Here is a 21,632-nt window from a genome sequence, read left to right on the forward strand (position 1 = left end):
TATTTGCGCCAAGACAGGACAAATGAGCGCTGTACGGTTTTAATCAGATACGGCTGTGGCTGTGCTTATTGTGCTGGCTGACAGGGAAGGGTTTTTTCCGATACGTAAATCACCCTCTGTGGTCCGTAGATCCCCCTGTTAATCTCCCGGCTGTAAAGCAACCTTTAACCTTCCTCTTTTCTGTTTATCAAAGCTGCTTGGAGAAAAGAGCAGAAAGTCAAGACCCAAAATACAAAACAAACACCATGCTTTTTTTTTCTTCTGAAGGCTTACAAACCCAGACTGAATATTAATTCTGTCGTGCCTTTATGGGTTGTTATTGGGCAATCGTCCTGTCATTTTCACTTTTAGTTTAACAAGCCATAAAAATGCCATAAGGCAGAATGCAAGAGAGAAAATGAGGAAGACAGTAGAGGTCCAGACCTTTTTTCTTCCAAGCGTGGAAACACTGACAGAAATGGTGATGCAAAATAGAGAGAACTGTTGAGAAAGAGGAGAGAGATAGAAAGGTAAATGGATTCACCTTAGACTGTCAGTAGATTGATGTTTCTCTGCCCTTAAGGTGAGTATTCCAGGATGTGGGCAAGTGATGTGGCAGGAACCAAAACAAAATGGATGTCCTAGATGTAAACAAACTCCAAGGAAGACAGAGAGAAAGACCGCATCAAAACAACGCTGTCCCGATCTCATCCGGGCAGAGATAATTGAAAATAAATGATGTGTTGTCGCAGAGGTGCTGCAGACTAAATACTAATTTGTGCCGCAGAGGCGGGCAGGATGCTAAACCAGCATGTCAGCAATGTGAACAGGCTCTAACCTCTCGCCTTCTCTGAGTTGTCCATCTAATCTTTTTTTTTTTATCCATTAATTCAGCGAGGCCAATTTAGATGTTTGCGGATTTCACAGGTTAAGCAAGCTCAGAGTCCATACGTGTTAGCTCTGCCAATAATTGCTTATTTATCCTTTCTTCCTTCCTCTTATCCAAAAGTCACAAGTCAAATAGAGGATATCTGAGTTGGTGTAGGGTCAGAAGGTTGGGTTTGAATTGTAGAAGTTTCTCTGAGAATGAACTTTTCTTATCAAACGTAATCAGGGGGTCTAGAATCCATGGACAAAGCTAGCTCTCTGTTTACTTTAGTGGCAGTTCCTATATAATTTTTCATAAAAAAGACAATAGTGTCATTGTATAGCTCACGTCAGTTTAGTGTTGATTCGGTTTGGTTTAATAACTGTGTAAAGTTCACTCAATTCACCTGTAAGCCAGTATACAACAGTCAACATTGTCGTTATTCAGCTGATTTTTCAGCAGATGCTATTCTTGGCCCATGCTAACTAGCTAACCTTGACCGCTTGATATTCATGACATACAAGCAATTTATTTTGTATAAACTTAAAAAAAATCAATTTCACAGATATCTAACACAGCAGAAACACCTCCAATCTCCTTCACACACCCAGACTGTGACGGACACATTCACATTTTCTTTGGTGTTCAGTGATGTTCTCTTAGCCACCATTGCTAAATAGCGTAATGAGGAGCTGGATGGGCAAAGACAGATGATTGGGACGATGAAAGGTATCCTCTGTCAGCAGGGCAATTAGCAGCCAACATTAGACTGAGCTGAGAGCAGTGACGGGGTCTGAGACCTGCCCGACATCTCTCTTTATCAAAACAGTGCTTAGTGTGAGTCATCACCCTGTCTGTAGATTGATTAGGGTGAGATTTTTTTTCTTTCTTAGGTATTTGACATTGATAAATTGAGTCATGGGACAGAGAGGTAGCTAAGGACCCAGTGTGTTTACAGTTTGGTGAAGCATGTGGATTTTGTTTAGGAATGTGTCTCTTGGGGCTTTGTTTAGACGTCTTTGAAGTCAATGATGAAGGGTTTCCTTTTTGCTAAATGTCCCTGTCTTTTCTTAACTAGTAAGTGATGTTAGTTTTATAGTAATGCTGTGGAGGTGTCAGTTGGGTTTTAACATTGGTAGGGACATTTTATTCAGTATTCAGGAGTTTAAACATGCACTCATACAGTAGTATAAATTTCTCTCTCCAATACACAAAATAATATATTTGTAATATGTATAATCTTGGTTGTCACTGTGTTAACTGCTGAAATTGAAACATAAGAAACAATAATAATGTGATTTAGTTTCCTTTTTTATGTCATGATTTAGAAATAAGTAATAAAAAGCACATTAGCAAAACACAGGCTTCAATTCAGAATTCAAACAACATTTTACTCATTTCCTTATTTACACATCCCAAATTTGCCTAATACAATTACACAGTACCCACTCATCTATGTAAAATAACCAAACAAACAAACATCTCCACTGCTGATCAGCTGTTCATGTCGGAATTATTTTTATTTTTTTTACAAATATATTTGTCTACTACATTTTATACACTAAATAAAAAATATCCAAACAACGCACTGGAGTTTGGTGTAATGTAATGCATTTTATACAGTATAAATATATTTAAATGTGTTTTTAAAGCATTTTGATTTTAAGGTACACATGCACAATGAAGCTCATACAGTGTCCTTAGACTTTTACTGTTCATTTATTTTATAAAGGGAAATACAGTCCTCTAATTTTGCACTTAGGCAAATTGCATGTAATATTTATATTACATTCAGTCACTATTTAATCCTTAGATATTTTGGTAGTATTTTCCAGTAGTCTGTTGGTTTAGTTAAAACATTGATCTAGCCTTGAAACCCAAATCTATACATGTGGACTAAAGCTAATAGTATTTTGAATTTAAATTGCTGCCCTGATAAATGTTGCTGTTTGAAAAGTTTAATAAGTATAAAAGGTCCCATATCCCCTTAGGAGAAAAACCGCACTGTTAAATGGGTTGAGTGTAAGTTTGTCTTATTTGTGAGATTGCATCAACCTGTGTTCAAGGAAGCTGAACTATCGGGAGCTTATTGAGCGGTTGATGCTTGACTGCTCTGCTTCTGAACAGTGAGTTGGATAATCTTAACTGATCCTGAAATAGAGAAGCTGGGTGCTGTTTTACCATTCACACCTGTTTTCAACCTGTAAGTAAGAAATACATTTTCACACCACATATGGAGTGCGCATGTTTTGCTATGCTATGAAGACAGGAACTCAGCAGTTCACAGTGATACATCTCAGATAGTTTATGTCCAGGCTGTTCTAAGAAAAATGTAATGTAGTAAAAGTCATCCAGGGAAGGTCCAATGGGAAAACACTGCTTATGTCAACTAGACCTAGTGATGTTGGTGCTTGATAATATACAATAATATGTGATAATATGGTGTCTTTGCTCTCTTAACATGGTATTTGTCCCATTTACGTAATAAGGAAGTGTCCCTGGATATACAACACTGAATTAATGGTGACGATGGCAACTATAATAAGCACCGGCTGTATCTTATCACAATCTGCCAGTGATATTCTGTTTTAATGCCCCTCCTCTTGTTCACACCATATTTCTTTGGCTCCCAGGCTGCGTGTGAGCTGCTGATATGAGGGATAGGTGGTTCTATTGTCACTATGAGCACAATCGTCCATGTGTTTGTATCTCCACCAGGTGGTCGGAGAACATTGACAAATATGTCTGCAGTTAGTCACCCCACACTGTATCTCCAGATTGTTCTCTTTAAAATCTCTAAATTGAATGTCTCTTACTGTGGTCTTTCCAGTAGTTCCTCTTGATGGGGATCCTGTCAGCCATTAATGCCAAACCTAAATGCCAGTGCACAGCGATATTGACAGGTGTGAATTGTTTCATGGCTGATGATCGTTCGGTGAGTGGCACGTGCCAGGCGACTCATCTTACTGCTTGGCATGCGGATGGCAGATGGGCTGTAATTAATGAGAAACTGTTAAACAGTGATATGTGATCCCACAAGGTAATTAGAAAACAGCAGCATGGAGCCAGTCAGAGTAATTAGTCCATCAGGGCCAGGGCTCTCAAGAGTCAGCCCTCCTAAAGGAGATTTTAGCCAGACAGAGACAACTAACATACATCATGCTTATTGAGATTGCTAAATGATGCAATCACTTATTATATAGCTTTAACGGAAAGAATATAGAATAGACCTAAGGAATTTGACATGGTTGAAAACTTTTGAACTGGAGTATTTATAGTATGTGTGGAAGTTAACATTAACATATGGGTTAAAATGCTGTTAAAAAAATAAAATAAAAACATATTCATGACTGAGAGCAAAATGGTTCAGATTTCATGTTTATACAGTTGTAGAAAGCTGCTGCTAAAACAAAAGCCCAGACAACCTCAGAGAGCCTGTGAAGCAATTGGTGAAGACTGCATGTCGCAATTAAAGTTAAAGATTGAATTTGAATCGAAGTTGTAGGTTTGAAGTGCAGCAGCTGAATTTGTCTTTTGATATTGCTCACTGCAAACTACAAAGCATTTGCTGAAAGGAACCATTTTCCCTTCTCTGTGCTACCAGCGGAGTAAATTAGCGAAAACAGGAATTGTGTTTCATTGGCTACGCTCAGATTGCATTGAAAGGACAGCTGAAGAGTGGCCCATTACGCTTTCCCTTATCACTCGTGTTCTGAATAACATCTTTTCAATTTTTGCTTTACAAAATCAGACTCATTATTGCCTGCGTTTTAACCTGGTCCTCAGCCATCATTTGTGCCGTAATGTGTTTTCTCTCTGTAAAGTGATAGAGATGTCGTCTCGCCGCCTGAAGCTCGGGTTTAGTTTCATATTTGTCACCCTGCACAAGAAAAACACTCTGACATGAATGTTGTTGTCAGTGATTAATTATGAAAATCGGAGAAGTCTGTTTCCCACAGCAAGCAACAACAAATGTGATGCTCTGTTCAAATCGCATTTTTATCACGCGGTCTTTGAGACAAAGATTCATATCGTTTCCTCTCTGAGCTCGTAACCTTTCAGTGTCCTTTGGTCTACAAGACAGAACACAACCTAGTTCAGTCATTCAGCTGCAATGGATCATCACTGTCATTTCTACAATGTCTGCACTTTATTAAGTATGGAGGAAATCAAGCATGAGGCTCCTGTGCGCCTGAGCCAAGGACCCTCACAGCCCCGGGATGCTTGTGAACCTCCTCGTACATCAGTCTCTTAATCTTCCAGTTTGCTGGGAGCCTGAAAAACACTTATCACATTCACATCTCCCAGCGTCCCTCACGCCAGCCCTCCCACATATCGTAAGTGTCAATCTGTGTCTGTGTGATAGACTTGAAACGACTGTCCAACTTTCACTTTCAGCTCCAATCACTCTCTCTTTGCTGACATGTCTGGTATTGCAAGGTTAATGTCCCGTCAGGTAGAGGTTCTCATTAGTAAATCACCGTGTTGGGGAGGCAAGACTACTCTTGATATATGGCTCAGTGTACTAGTCTGTAACCCAGGGTAGACCTGACAGCTTTAAACTCATTCTCTTGCACACAGCCTTTGATTTAAAGCAGCCAGAATGTTTAACGTATTTCATCCTTCAGGACTGAAATCCCAGAAGTGTCAGCTGAGAAATAAAGAGAATTGTTTTTAAAAGTGAGTTGGGGGGAGAGGAACCAGAAGTTGTGGTTCTGCCAGTGGTGCAAAAAGAGAAAAAAAGACCACGCTCGAGATCCTTCAAGCTGCATGGGGCCGCATTGATAGGATGTGGGGTGGGGGAATTACGCAAAGATCAGTTTCTCTAGCTGACCATATGTCACCGACCATGTATCAGCGTGGTCTACCGAGGAATTGTGGAAGAGGTAGTATATCAACACCCTGAGAAAAATAGCCTGATGTTCTGAAGTGGGCTTGTGTTATTCATTTATTCATGTGAGCTGTTAGGGGCCGTCTCTCACAGTAATGAGTCTGGGCTCAGATGGTGAGATCAACGTTAATTGTTTTGGTTGAAATGATTGATTATTGAGTGCTTTAATTATTAGTCACATCTGTTCCTTTCGCTTTCCCCATGGAGGAATAGTTCGGATCGATCACATTCGATCTTTCATGCTCCTAGTCCCTTAGTCCACAATTGGTTTATTTTTTGGTCTGATAATCTAAACAGACTCAGGTAATGATTATTCCATTCTGCACAATGGTTACATCTGAAAAAAAGAAAAAAAAGGGAGAACAACATGTGAAAGATAAAGAGAGAGAGATCTTGCACGGATATTGTGTACATGGAAAACCTCAAAAAAATAAGGGAATTTTCTAATTGCCAAAAAGTAGAAAAGTAAAATCTCTGCAAGTTGAAAAAATTCTTGCATGCATCAACATATTATTATTATTAGTAGTAGAAGTAGTAGTTGTATCATTAATATCTTGTATACATGATATACTGTACAATACTGTTAAAAACTTTGGAGATAAGAAAATGTTTTTTGAAAGTATGCATTAAATTGTAGAAAACCGTAAGGACAATTATTTCAGACAAAATACAAAAAAGACAATTATAAATTATTTCAAATATATGATGATCTTTTGTGTTTTCTATTCATCCAAGAATACAGAACCATCACAGTTTCCAAAAAATAGTACAATTCATGGACTTTTTTTGGCCAGTGTGGGAACCCTTTAAGTGGAATCCTTCCGCGAAGCCTTCCTACTGTTTTTTTAGTTTATTAGTTGGATTAATATACCACTATAACCTCTGAAACTGACAGTCTGTTCCTTTCCTTTCTCCACAGATAACTTTCTTCATGCTGTTGTCTGCTGTGTGTGTGATGCTGAACCTCGCAGGAGCCATCCTTTCCTGTCAGAATGCCCAGTTGGTCAACTCTCTGGAGGACTGTCAGCTGGTGAGAGAGCCATGTCTGAAATCACTTCTTTGTTGTAAAGGAAAGCTCATAGACTCTTTATGTCCAAAATAGCTTAGTGAAAATAGCTTTGTCCTAAACCTGTGTCATTTTCTCTGCTACTCAAAACCAGCCTGTCACTAAAGAATCAATCCATTGAGCAATTATAGCTCCCAGGAGCATCATTCATTAACATGATGCCCTTGTCAAGATCTCAATAAATTAGCTCAACAACCAGTCGCTAAGGCCAAGAGAATGAGACTGTCTGTCGGGACCCATTTTGTACGTCCTTTAATATTCTGTTGGAGCAGAAATAAATATTAACACCCACCACCTTTGTCCTCAATAAAACGTCTGTCTGATCGGCTGCTGAAGCTCACAGGGCTTTTCTAGGGGGGAAAAATCATAATCATCAATTGTCTGGGGAGAGATTCTGTCCTCCTGTGATTGAAAGTGCAGCAGCTGAGTGAATGGGAGTGGGTGATCATCACATATATTAGCCTTGAGATCCTGTCATGAGGTCACTTTTGCCTTTGCAAGAGAGAAAAAATTCTTAAAATGTTGTTAGAATATGAGAATACATACTGAATTTACAGTATTGTAGACTGATTGCCTGTAAATTGTAAAGCTTAAATATGAAAAAGCCTATTTCTATTATTATTAAAAATTTCTATTATTATTTATTTTATTTTTTTACGGCAAATCAAATTAGCTCTAAATTGTTATTTTTGATACTAAAGAATATCCTCAGTGAATGGCACAGTTTGTTTGTGTGCTGCCCATTGTGCTCTTTGAACGAAGGCTTATAAAGGAGATTAATACAGCAGTCAGTCTTTGTTGTGTTTTCTGTTGGGGTTGATTTATCAGCTCTACAGTGGGTTCAGTGCTGGCCCAGCACAGCAGAACAGCTCAGCTCGGCTTCCCCCAGAACTGGACACCCCTCTCCAGCTATAGCCATTCATCTGCCTGGTGTGGAAGCAATAAATGACTGAATGATCAGATGAGTTACAGTTTTCAGAACTGGAGGCAAATTAACATTACATGTGTGTTCTTAGGACTTTTTAAATAAACATATCTGAAAGAAGTGATGGAGTTCAGCTGAAGATCTTACAGTTATTAATTATGCCACATCCATATTTTTGCATACGATACATTAATTACCAGGTAATTCTTATTTGTTTGTTTCAAACACAATTAAATGCATGACTGGTTTTCAGTTTATAGATGGAGGCTTTAAATTTGTTCTGAAAGCAGTCTATGTTTATATTTATTAAAACATGAAAAGCCAGCTTAATGGCAAGGCTATTTAAAAGTTTTGAATTGGGTGATTCGGCAGCGAGTTAAATATTTAAATAATGTTAAATAACTGTCTTGTGTAGTGGGCAGTCAGCTGGAACACACTTTCATAATAAAATAAATAAAAACCTTGCTTTATAAATAATGATCAGATGTTTTTGAGATGAATGCACCGTGGAAGTGTTGATGGCTCTTTGAAACTGAAGCTGAAATACTGTCATGATTCATCTTACAAAGGAATGAACACACACGTCACAATGTGGCATGAGCTCAGTAGACTGAATATGTCATACAGATGAAAGATTCAGGTGATTTCAATCATTTTGTCTACTGTGAAGAACTCACTGTGGTTTATATGAAATCAAACGTTCATGTAATCAGATATTAATGACCACACTTTTTCTCCTAGCAATGAAAATATGCTTCAATTGTGACATTTTGTGGTATGTGAAATCAGTGGGAAATGGTCAAATTTTTATCCAATTTCTTTATTTATATATTGGTTTCATGGCTCTTTTCTTATCTCTTTAAGCAAGCGGAAGCCAGTGCTGATTAGATTTCACCAGGCATTAAAAGACTCACTCAATCTAAAGTGGGCAGTTTGTCTCACAAGATACTAATTAAAAAAATGAATGAGAATGAATAACATGGAGATCCTTCTATTGTCCTCTCCTTAAACAGGCCCTTCATACTCCTCCAGTAATTCTCCATAATTGGACAGAAACAAAACACTGTCTTAATCACCTGTCGTCATGGAAACATGACATTGAGAACCCAATGGCATTTCTCACCTATGTGCCATTGTGCAAAAACAGGTCAGGTAATTATCCCTCCCTTTGTCTACAGGTTCAGACCAGGCTAAAGACAGTCTCTTCTCCACCTGATATAGGGATCAGCATGTTGGATTAAGCCTCTCTCCTCTCTACCTACTGAGCATTCGCCTCCTCAGAGACATGATCCTGCCACAACTGAAATATTAATGAAGTTGTTTCCCCGATTCAATTAACCCCTACTTGCAAAGTTCACACATTGCTTTTGTGCAATATAGGTCAATTGGCGACTTCGTTTCAGTCTAACACAAAAAGCATTTATAATGCTGGACCTCCATGCATGGGATTTATTAAGATCTTTCTTAACAAACATTAGTATGACTGGGATAATGCCGTTAGGATTAAAAATATACGAGACTTATTAATGTGGGAGACTTTTTTAAATACATTAAGCTTTCACAATTATGCAGCTACTTTTTGTGTAAAAGAATTGTTGAAAGTGTTCCCACTGAAAAAGATTTGAATTTAATTTGCGTATTTTATAAATGTGACCCTGTCTGCTAGCTGCCAGCTGTCTGTCATTTATGATAACTTTTAACCGTCAAGTTTAAATGCAATGGCATCAAGACAGCAGAAGAATTTGGACGTACCACAAAATTAGTTTTTGTTGACAATTTCTCAAGGGGTAATATGATCCTGCTTCTCTCAGGCAGACAGGGAACAATATTTCACGTCTGCTGAACAAGTGTCATCACTGTATCGTTCTTGTGATGGAAGGAATTTACTGTGTGTTACTATTGTCTCTGGCTTGCCCTGTCTACGTGTTTGTTTTCTCCTTGAGCGTTCACACAATTTATTGTCCATTTTATGCAGAAATAAACATTTGACTTGCATGAAACTGAAATCAGCTTGTTTCTGTCCTTCTGCAGATCAAATTTGACAGTGATGGTGTGTGTGTCTGCTGTGAGCTCGAGCACCTGAGATCCACCTGTAATAATCTGGGAGATACGCTTAAACTTAACCCGCTGAGGGACTGCAACACCATACGTCTCCGCCTGAAGGTAGCCTTGTGTGTGTTTGTTAAATCCTAGTATCTGTATCTTTTAACAAAGTAAATGAGATGAGAAATGATGTTTGGAAATGATTTCAGAACCTCGTCAAAATAGCCAGCTAATTTTCTGTATATTCTTTAATAGCCTCTTCTATCAATTTGATATTCCAGTATTAAGATTTTTTTTTTACATTCTAATTAGACTTTTTTTTTTTTTTAAATTTCTAATGAATATTTGATTAGACAAGTAAATGAGGACAATTAAATACATTAGACATGTAAATTTAGCAGACGCTTTTATCCAAAGCAACATACAGTGCATTCAGGCTATCAGTTTTTACCTATCATGTGTCCCCGGGGAATCGAACCCCCAACCTTGCGCTGGTTATTTCATCATTTTCATGATACACAATGTTTTTGCATTTTCATTAGATTTGAAAGCATGCACATGTTGTTTGAAAATATCTAATCTTAACCAGATTAACAACTTTCATTATAAATAAAAAGTCTAAATGAAAGTGACATTCAGCCAATTATGGTGACCCATACTCAGAATTCATGCTCTGCATTTAACCCATCCAAAGTACACACACACACACACACATACACACACACACACCCCCTTAAGTGGTAGTACCACTCAGTTATATTCCTTAAAAGGAGAAGTTTATATAGAAAACAGTTTGAGGAGATTAAGGAGCCTTCTTAGGGACTGTACTGTACATTATTATTCAAAAGGTTGGGGTAAAAGTACGTTTTTTTAATTTTTTAAAATTTTAATAATAAGAAACTTTTCTTATTATTATCAATGTCGAAAACAATTGTGCTGATTAATATTTTTGTTGAAACCATGCTACATTATAAAATTAAAAAAAAGTCCCAAAGAACAGTGTTTACTTGTAAAATAAATCTTTTGTAACATTATAAATATCTTTACTGTCACAATTGATTAGTTTAATACTATAAAAATGTAAAGTTTGTAAAGTAAAATAAAAAAAGTGTTTGAACGGTAGTAGAATGGTAGTAATTAAGAACTGTATACACACTCTAAATAACAGATAACAGAAACAGAATGGATTGCACTGTAGAGTAAAAGAAGAGATTTGGTAGTAATCTGTGTTTATAGTAAAAATCTGCAGGTTCAGACCCAGGTAGGGATGATGTAAAACTAGAAGAGGTCTTAAGACCTCAATCTTCTCTGGCACCATTATATCTGTAGGCAAGCACTTAACCCAAAGTCAAACCAAAGGTATTTTCCCTGCAGAAACGGCACTGTAAGTCACCTTGGATGTAAAGTGCCTTCAGTGTTATGAATATGTAGTGTTGATTTAGTAAATTAACATGGCTCGCATTCAGATCCTACAGCTTTTGATTATGTTTTTGTATTTATTTATTTATTTTCTGGGATTGTGGTATTCTTATAGAGCTGTATATATAGAGACCTTACTGTTGGTTTTGAGCATCGAAAATTTTTGTATTATACTTTTAAGAAATGCATTTGTAAAATATCATACTTATAGCCTGGAGAAGTATTTTTTTGGCTCTGCTCCCATGCACAATTGCTTGGTTCCTCCAGGGATTTTCCCATTTTCAAACACTTTTTTGTTTGACTTTTAGAGAGTATTTGAACCATTTAGCAGAGCAAGAATTACATGCTATTCCCGCAAACGTCTGCCTTATTGGACACGTCTCTTCGTTTTGCACCGTAGGTCTCTCTCTAATATGGAGATGAGACTCAGTCATCATTAGTTATGCATCTTCAATTAGCGCTCGCTGCTGGTTCCCTTTCCAGTGTCTAAGCAATTCACTCATGCTAGCCATGATCCCGGCGCATTTGGCAGCTTTTGAAATGGTTCGTGGTAATATGAGGCTTCCACAGATTTGCTTATACAAAGCTATTGCCACTCTTTATGAAATCAAGAAAAACACGTGCTTGTAAATACTTGCTTATAAATGCTTCTTTACATTTTTTCATCATTTCTTATTTGGCAAGATACACTGTAAGTCTTCTTTATCTGTACAGATGGTGTATTTGTAAGTTTTTGTGTTTTTGTGCCTTCATAAATGTAATGTTTCAGTTCAGATTACTTGTATTTTTTTAAGTGTGCTGATTAATTCTACAGTGTAAATTACAGTGAAACTAGCTTTATCTTGCTGAGAATGATCATAGCTGGTTACACATCATTTCCTGCATGAATTAAAGTAAAAATAGATCATATCTGCGTTATTTCAGTAGAATTATATGGTGTTATAATCTTTCAATTTAGCTTAAATTTGAATAATTTTGTTGTGCTTTTGTCATTTTTATTTGTTTTTATATATTTCTATTAAGCTTTATTTTTGTTTAACTTTTAATTTGAGTTACTTTACAACTTCAACTTTTTTCTTTCAGTTAGTTGCCAATGCCACATTCCTAATTTTAATTCACGTTAGTTTTTCTTCTTTATTTTAATGACTGAAAACCATTAGTTTAAATTAACAATAGCAATAATTAGCATGATTTCCTCATCCAGCCTTTCACATTGCCAAATTATAAAAATATCACACACAAAGAGAATGGCAAACTTGTATTATTTGACTCTTAATGATCTAAATAATATCGGTAGTGCTTACTCAGATTGAGTTGTGAAGCATCAATAAGATTTAGACATTTTAATGCTCTTACTGATGTCTGAAGCTTTCCCGTCTTCTCATGGCCAGTTACAGTAGGTCAGCTGAGATGCCCTGATTGGCCATCAGTACAATTAATGTTATGACTCATTAGCATATCACATTATGTGGCTCCCTCATTGTAAGTGCTATTATATTCCACGTGTGTGCTTCATAATGACACACTCATTTCCTTCAGGACACATTTGAGGTATACATTAAGGTGTTTGTCAGTGTCAGTAATATCATGTCAGTTTGCAGTACAGCAACCGCTCAGGTAACTGGTTTAGACCCTCATCAATATTACGAGAATGCAAAAAAAAAATGGTTCCATATCCCATCAGCATTAAGAACTGGAGAATTGTATTTTCAGAATGAGGGTGGTGTGGTGCAGGCATGCACTTTCATCGCTCTTTTTTGTTCTGCTTGTCGTCAGGGAGACAAGTGTTAGCACTGCTGGCTCAAAATGAGAGGTGTTTCTCGGTGGAGCTGACCTGGTACCTGACCTAGTAGATTTGCTGGAACACAACAACACGGGCTAGTTCGGCATCCTACTAACGTTAGTCCAGTCATAGCATTAGCTTGTTGTCTAGATTCATAGGTATTGCCTTGATCTGTTTGTTTACTGCTTTTTGCCACTGCCACTGAATCTACAGCACAATAACAAAAATCATATTTTACCTAGTGTGAGTTTAATGTCTGAATAGAATATAGTGAGATAAAAACACTGTGAATTGGAAAATAAACCTAGGCTAGAATCACTTCTCTCTATTGAGTAGTACTCGCAAGCTGCATGCAAAGACAAATGTACTTGTGTAACAAGTGTAAGTTTATCATGTCAGTTTGCAGTACAGCAACCGCTCAGGTAACTGGTTTAGACCCTCATCAATATAACTACTAAATATTGTAGAAACGTAATTTTCTTTGAAGTTGCTTTGTAATGATTTGTATCGTAAAAAATCGCTATACAAATAAACTTGAATTGAATTGAATTAAGTTTAATTGATGAGCAAATTAATCAGTCTAATGAATCTTTCACTTAGTATACTCATTGAATCAGAGTCATTTCTGAATCAGCATCTGCATTTACAGAATAGCAAGTTATCATTATCATTAGTGATGATTTTGTGTACTGGTGTAGTATGGTATTATTGAATTATATATTAGTATTTTATTTAAAACATAAAAAAATGATATAAAAAAGATTTCAATTAGACAAAAAAAACGACAAAAATGCATTAGAGTCACCTCTTTCCAGAGTTTTTTGTGTGGATTTGTATAAACGCATCCTTCACCCCCAAAGAGGGTGTCATGGCCTTTTCGGGAGGGTTAGATGACTGTACAGTCAAGTAGAAGTGGTTAGGCCTGTCCAGTCCTCTTAGGATGGGCTCCTTTCACCTAAAGCGCTTGTGGATGTTTAGGAATTCAACATTTTCCTTGAGGACATCACTGGGTCACATACACTCCATCTTGTCACAACGAGAGATCAGACAGAGCTCTGATAGCAGGTGTGTGTGACGGGCTGTCGTATAAACTGAATGTACTCAGTCTGGTAGAGTTTCAAACATTGCCAGTGACTTCCTTTGGTTTTTATTTCAGTGGTCTCTTTCTCCTAATGACTCACTATCCACAGTGGCTACATGCTGTTTGTTTTCTGTTAGTGTCATTGCTTTCCTCAACTGCTCCTGCTTAGGTTTAAGGGATAGTTCACCCAAAAATTTTAATTCTGTCACTTCATGTCGTTCCATGTCGATAAGTCCTTTGTTCATCTTCAGAATGTGTGACGCATGGGTTTTCCTCTGGACGTAAACAAGGCACAGTGCATGTGTGTTCTATGTCAGCAGCACCACATGCATGTTGTTTATGTGCAGGAAAGCACACGTATGCATCGTGATACTCTCCATAATGGAGGGAGATGGTAACTCGCGAGAGAAGAATTGTTAAATAAAGCCGTTATTTTGTATTTCTTTGCACACAAAAAGTATTCACATAGCGTCGTAAAATTACACTCCTAATTTCATCAAAATATCTTAATTTGTGTCCTGAAGATGAACGAAGGTCTTATGGGTTTGGAACAACATGAGGGTGAGTAGCTAATGATAAACTACTCCTTTAATGTGTTATGCTATATGATATGTTATATGTTATTTGATATTCTTAAACTGATATTCAGGCAGTGTAGTTTGATTCATGTACATATTCCTAATTTTTTCCTTGTATATATTATATATGGGTGGAAGTGTTGCAATGATATATTTTGTGGGATTTTATAAGTAAAGTGTTCATAAGTTTATGTGTAATTTTAATACATTTCCCTACATTGTTATAGAAATTTTTACAATTGAAAGTGAATTTAGTTTGTAATTTTTTTCAATTAGTATTTTTGTACTAAGTTAGAAAGTTCCTTTAAAAATGTATATCAAAAGTATTGTAACAATAGAAACTGTAACTAAAATGTACAGAATCAAATCAGATCAAATGAATCCGGATCAAGTCAAACTGAATCAGAATGTGGGAATGAAATGAGTTTTTAGGCTGCACAAAGACTTTCCCCATTCCACCTTTTAGTTCAGCTTTTTGTGCTTATCTTTTGCAGAACGATAATACCATGCAAAAGTCCCACTTTTGTGATGCCATTATCCCTCGTATCCATTATGTCATAGCCACTGTCCCTCTTCCACACATTTGTTCTTTCCTGACTGCCGTTTTTACACGGCTTTCTCGCTCTGACAAACAGAACAATAAATGTTCGTGCCCAGCTGAGGTTTTTGCAAAGAAACAATTGCCACCCTCGTTTATTTCCTGTCTTTCTCTCACTCTCCTTCTGTCCCTCTGTGTCTCTTTCTCTTTGATTCACACCTTCTTATCCTCTCTCTTCTTATCCCTGTCTCTCCATTTCTCTCTCTGTCTCCCAGGAGCTGCTTTTCAGCGTGTGTGCACTGAACGTTATCTCCACCATTGTGTGTGCTCTGGCCACGGCCGTGTGCTGTATGCAAATGGTTTCTACTGATTTACTACAGATGGTAAGTGTGATCCATACCACAGAGTGTGTGTGTTGTCTTTCTGAGTGTGTTAATGCACATTGCATCATGGAGAAACTATCAGTGAAAAGTGAAAATGTAATAGCAGAATTAATAATAGCATAATTAGCTAAATGCCAGAGTAATAGTCTAAAGAATATACTTATAACCATCAAGAGAAAGGGCAATTGACTCAGATTTCTCTAAGTGCATCTTATATTGGCCTAAATAATGTTTTTCATTAAGCACAATTCAGAGCAATATGAAAAAATCATTGAATATATCCTGTGACATAGTCTTCAGATATGAATTGCGAAAGGATTTTCATACCTTTCACCAGAGAAACCTTATTTACTTCAAATAATCAGTTTAGAAATTAATGTAAATTTTTGGATCTTCCTATCCTTTTTTTCTTTCCCTCTTCAAATATGGTCATAACAGATTGGTCTTTGTAAAATAAGCTGACTTTAGTTATAGTAAGGAAACCCATTGCTTTTGTAATATGACAGTAAATTAGCTAAACTGAAAAATATTTGTAAGGCATATCTGAAATATCTGAATGTTTATAAATGTCTTTTTATTGCGGAGCAGAAAACAAGACATTTTGAATAATATTGTCAGTCAAACAGTTTCAGTTTCCATTGACTTCCACTGTACTTTTTGTCCATATAATGGAAGTTGTGGAAACAAAACTGTTTTAAGTTTCCAACATTCTTCAAAATATCTTCTTTTATGTTCCATGGAGAAAAGAAAGTCATACAGGATTGGAACAACACAAGGGTGGGTAAATTCGGATCAAATTAATTCATATTTTGTGTGGCCTCCACATAAGTACACTTCCTTATGTTATGGCTTATGTAAAGTCAATTACATTTTTCATTGTTCTGATACCTACTGTATCAGCCTGGAAATGACATCACATAAAATCTAACATAATAAAAACCTATTCGCTGGCACATTTGTCACCCAAGATTAATTTGTTACATTTACTCTGCATCCAAAGACTTCACCTTTTCTTTTATGCAGAATAAAACAGCTTTCTCTGAGCCATTGATGCTACGACAAGAGTCCTCATCTCATTTGGCTGTACAACAAGCATATATTTCAGAAGTACTATTCCTTTCTTAAGCGTGAGATTACATGAGGATGAGACCACAGACATTACAATACTCAGTGGGAGAGAACCGTGGATCTGTCATTGCTGCCTTTTGGTGGCTCTGTCTTTTTCAGCAGCCTGTTTTATGGGAGAGAAAATAAACTTGTGGGACATAAAGTTTTAATATTCTTTAAGACTGGGCTTTGTGCGGTTTATGGGCGCTGCAGTAAATTGCACAACCTCATGGATGGCTGCAGCAGAGGCATGGGCACAGGGAGATGAATTGAGATGAGTTATATTAGCATGTGAATCGCTGGAGCAGTTGTGGGATCAGTTTCGACTCGGGGCACAGAGAGGTAAAGCGAGAAATCACCTCTGTTACCAGCTGCACAGACCATGCACAAAGACAACAGAGGCCCGAGGACAGGGATGAGGTGAAGCACTGCATGGAGCTTTTCCTTTTGCAACTGTATCAAGTGATTTCACCACAGCCTGATCATTTATATCTTATCTCTGTGTTTGTTGTTATTTTGAATCAGGATTTTGGCTTTGTGATGTAATGCCTTCAGCTTTACTGATCTGTCATTCACAGTCACTGCCTCTCTTAATGATGCCTATGGACCAGATTGATCTATTCAAGGATGTTTTCAGTGTCTTTTGACTGATGCGTCTTCACATATTCTAAAATGACATCAACAGGAAAGTGCATTGTCATCGTAAAAATGATCTAAACCTATCCTTGAACTCACAATAATGGCAGAAAATGAGTTATACCGATTCATGGACAGAACTTTAAAAGCAATTTTTAAGGGATAGTTCACCCAGAAAATGCTGTCGTCATTTACTCACACTTGTGTTTTTTTCTTCTCCTGTGGAACATAAAGGTATTTTGAGAAATGCCTTTTTTGTCTATACAATGGAAGTGAGTGATCACATTCTTCAGAATGTCTTTGGAATGACATTAGGGAGAGTAAATGATGACAGAATTTTCATTAGCGGGTAAACTATCCCTTACCTTTGAGCCTTCCTCATCATTCTATATTATTATTTTTTCTTAATATCATATGTTTTCCTCTTTCTGATAACCTAAATCCTACATGGCTGATGAAAGTGATAATGCAACTCTAATGACCATTATGTAACGCTCTCAATGCATCAAAAAAGAAGGACAAAGAAGATTTGGAATGATTATATCTTTGCTTTGAAGTAAAATCCTTTTTTCCCTTTAATAATTCAGTAATTCAAAAAGGAGGGTTAAATTGCATAAAATGAAACTCTTTAGCCAAAGGGTCTCAGCAGGGTGAGAAAGGGCCCCAACTATCCTCAATTTACTCATATCCTTGCAAAGGATCCAGACCTACTTATGTCTTTTTTGAAAAAAAATATTACCCAACTGACATCCTAGTCTTCATGGTTTTGGACACACTGATTTACATCCTTATTTGAAAACAATGAAAATGATGTAGCTGTGACTTCAGAGAACAGAATTATATTGTGAATAGGTTCATCATTAGAAGGTCATCAAATACAGTACCATTCAGATGACACATTTAATTGATTTAATGTATCTGTAAAGAAAAATTCTATTGCAAATTAATTCTGTTCTTTTGAAATTTATATTCATTGAAGAATCCAAAAAAAAAGTAATCCAATCCTGAAAATCACCAACTGTACAAAAATATTAAGAAGCACAACTATTCTCAACATTGATAGAAATAAGAATGGCAAATTAGAATTATTTCTAAGAGATCATGTGACAGTGAAGCCTGGAGTAATAGCTGCTGAAAATCAGCTTTGCATCGCATTAATAAATTACATTTTAAAATATATTAAGCTAGAAAAAAATTATTTTGAATTGTAATAGTATTTCATTATATAACTGTATTTGCAGTAGTTTTGATAAAATAGAATGGTTGGCCTTCTTGTGAAAAACAATAATATGAAACGATTAAAGTCTTTAAGTCTTTAAGTTAAGTCCCTTAACTTTTGAACAATTGTGTGTGTTCAATTTTTTTTAAAGCTCACTTTTTACAATTTTTTTTTATCAGTTCATGCCACACAGAGCACGTGCCTTGAGTGCGGACTGTATGACCCCTCATGGGACCATCTTACACCAGACGCTGGATTTCGACGAGTTCATCCCACCCATCCCCCCTCCTCCCTACTACCCCCCAGAGTACACCTGCACACCGGTGATGGAGGGCCAGAGGTAAACCTGCTCGGAGAGACACACAGCTCACATCCCAGCTGACGTGAATATTTGCACTATAGAAACAGTTTGATCCCAGATTGCTGTGCTCTGAGAAAAAGGTGCTCTTGTAAATAAATTGATGCACAGAAGATTTATGAAATTGCCCGATGGATTGATTATGCAAAATATCTATTCTTTTTTTTTTTTATGGGAATTCGGGTCTATCCACCGCCATGTTGTTTAAGTGCAAGTCTTAATGTAAACTCCTCTGACAATCCACATTATGGCGCACCAGTGTCCATGGCCTGGTGTAAATCCACCATTGATTTCTCTGTCTTGCACTGTGAGACACTCTGCCCACCATCCCATCATAAAAAACGTGCTGATGAGGCTTTTTAGCCCGTGGCCACACTAATGTGTCAACAAAGCAGTAAATACATAGAGAACAAGAGCAGCTCAACATACACACTGGCTGCTTCAAAGCACAGTCAATGTCAGGATGTGATAATACACAAAGAAACATATGAAAAAAACACAGATTCCTCCCCTCCTTTATGACAGAGGGAGTCTGGTTAATTAAAAGAATTATAACTGATATATAACTGGCTGAGATAAAGACGAAATGGTTTCATTTTCCACAGTTCCTAAATGACCTCACATATTTTTTTGCAGCTATCATCCCCACAAATATAATACAGCCAAATTTGTTGAAGCATTGATTCAGTGTTGTAATCATCTTTTACTATCATCTCTGTCCATTAGGGTGTTGCATCTGGACTTTCCACACTCTCCCTTCAGTGCTATTTATGGGGTTCCTATAAACAGCCCTGGGGCTTTATATCCCTCTGAGCTGCCACCACCCTATGAATCTGTCGTGGGACAGACACCTGCCAGCCAGGTAAGAGCTGACACCTTTTCTACATACTACTGTAATATTGCATGATGATTTGGCTTTGTAGGGTCTATCATTAAGTGCCCCCCCCCCCCATTTTTCATTAATTTTAATTTAGAAATGTAAACATGCTCATCATAAACTAGGTGTATTTAAGCCATTTACCAATTTTTGAATAAATGAATAGATGAGCACGTCATTGTTCCTTTTACAGTTCCTGGTTTCTTGTAGATTGTCAAGTTTTGGGGAATTTCAATTTTCTATGTGTTAGTATACCACCAATTCAGCGATGTTACTCCTCCTGAGTTACACTCATTTGTCTGTGTAAAGCTCGACAGTCAAAAGGTCCTTCGGTGCACTTGAGGGACTGAAAGGAATTAATACAAGAGCCTTCGTATAATGGATTATAATTTTCTCTGGAACACATCAGCAATATAGGCAGGAATTTCATTCCTTTTAAAAGAAATGGGCTTTCTTACAGTGAGAGCAGGGTCTGTTTTTGAACAATGATTTCCCATCAAATTTCACTTCTTCACCTGATGAAAGGGAAAAAGAGCTCTCCTCTTTGCAAAAAGATGCTCAAAGAACCACCCAAACCTTTCAAATCCAGCGACCGAGCCCGTGATTACGTGTTATTTTGAAGATTTGATTGCTACCTAAAGGAGTCTGTGATTAAAAAAGGATAAAATCCCAAGAGGTTTCCTTGATTTTAGACCTTTTTCGTGCGAAGCTATCGATAACCATCTGCAAACAAAGCAGCAGGGGCATTTCAATCAGTAGAGCCGTTTCTTACCTGAAGCACAAACCTGAGAAGATTTGAAAGCAGCGATACTAGAAAGAGACAGAAAGAATTATTTTTAAATTGATATAGTCAGCTTTATTTATAGCTACTGACTGTAGCCTGCAGTTTATTTTCCACATTCTTCGATCTGTGCTGTGAAATAAGCTTTCTGTTTACAGGATACATTCTCTGTATAGTCGTTTATGTGTTTTATATCAATCATGTTATGAGGATTTTTTTTATAAATGGAAACCGCACAGTGTGCAGTCATAATAATGCAGAAGTTTAAAGTGCAAATGTGATCTTAGAGAGCCCCCTGCAGGTGACAGGATGGCACAGTCGTTTTAAAGCACTGCTGTGGTGCCAGATGTCAGGCTGCAGCAGACTCCTCAGTGCCAGATGTTCTGATGTCTGATTCTCCGCCTTTTGCAGTTGTTTGTTATCATCCTCAGGTGGCAGACCGTTCTCGATCACCATCCTATCAAGAAGGTTATGCTCAAAAACTGTTTATTGAGATACAACAATATTGTAGTTACATCTCTTTTACATAAGAACTACTTAAAAATATATATAATGGAAAACTATATAATAAAGGTTATTTCTTATAGTAACACAATAAAAGAAGTTTACAACAAATACAACAAATCATGTTTCAAAAATGGTTAAGTAAAACAAAGAATGGGGGTGGGAGCTTGTTAGAAATGAAATTCAAATGTTTGTTTTCTCTCTCTCTCTCTCTCTCTCTCTCTCTCTCTTTCTCTCATCCAGATTACCGCCAGTCTTGAGCAACAGGTCACAGAGTCCAGTCTTTGTGAAAGGACCACAGCTGGCCTTAGCACTCAGGGTGAGGAGGATGTAAATCATATTTGTTAACAAATACAAAGTCAGATGTTTTTTTGTTCTGTAGTGCATATTGATTGAAATACATGTTTGTTCAAATCTTCTATTCCCTCAGCATTGGCATAATGTATCTGTAATGTTTGATGGAATAATAGTTTCAGTACCCAGGTTTTGCATGGAAATAGATTTTACTTACTACCCTTCAAAAGTCTGGTGTCACTAAGATGTTAATGTCTGTTTATTTGATCGAAAATACAGTAAGACATTTGAAGAAAAAAACT

General features: G+C 37.0%; 1 protein-coding gene across 1 annotated transcript in view; it reads left to right on the plus strand.

Moving 5' to 3' along the window:
- fam189a1 (family with sequence similarity 189 member A1) overlaps positions 1 to 21,632 on the plus strand; it is a 94,096-nt gene that overhangs the window by 68,249 nt on the left and 4,215 nt on the right. The window contains exons 3-8 of the mRNA XM_026267376.1: positions 6,658 to 6,768; positions 9,761 to 9,892; positions 15,447 to 15,554; positions 18,696 to 18,856; positions 19,601 to 19,736; positions 21,280 to 21,355. Of these exons, the coding sequence (XP_026123161.1) occupies positions 6,658 to 6,768; positions 9,761 to 9,892; positions 15,447 to 15,554; positions 18,696 to 18,856; positions 19,601 to 19,736; positions 21,280 to 21,355 (724 nt within the window). The remainder of the gene's footprint in view (positions 1 to 6,657; positions 6,769 to 9,760; positions 9,893 to 15,446; positions 15,555 to 18,695; positions 18,857 to 19,600; positions 19,737 to 21,279; positions 21,356 to 21,632) is intronic.

Source organism: Carassius auratus, chromosome 7, assembly GCF_003368295.1.
Source record: "Carassius auratus strain Wakin chromosome 7, ASM336829v1, whole genome shotgun sequence".
Lineage (NCBI taxonomy): Eukaryota > Metazoa > Chordata > Actinopteri > Cypriniformes > Cyprinidae > Carassius > Carassius auratus.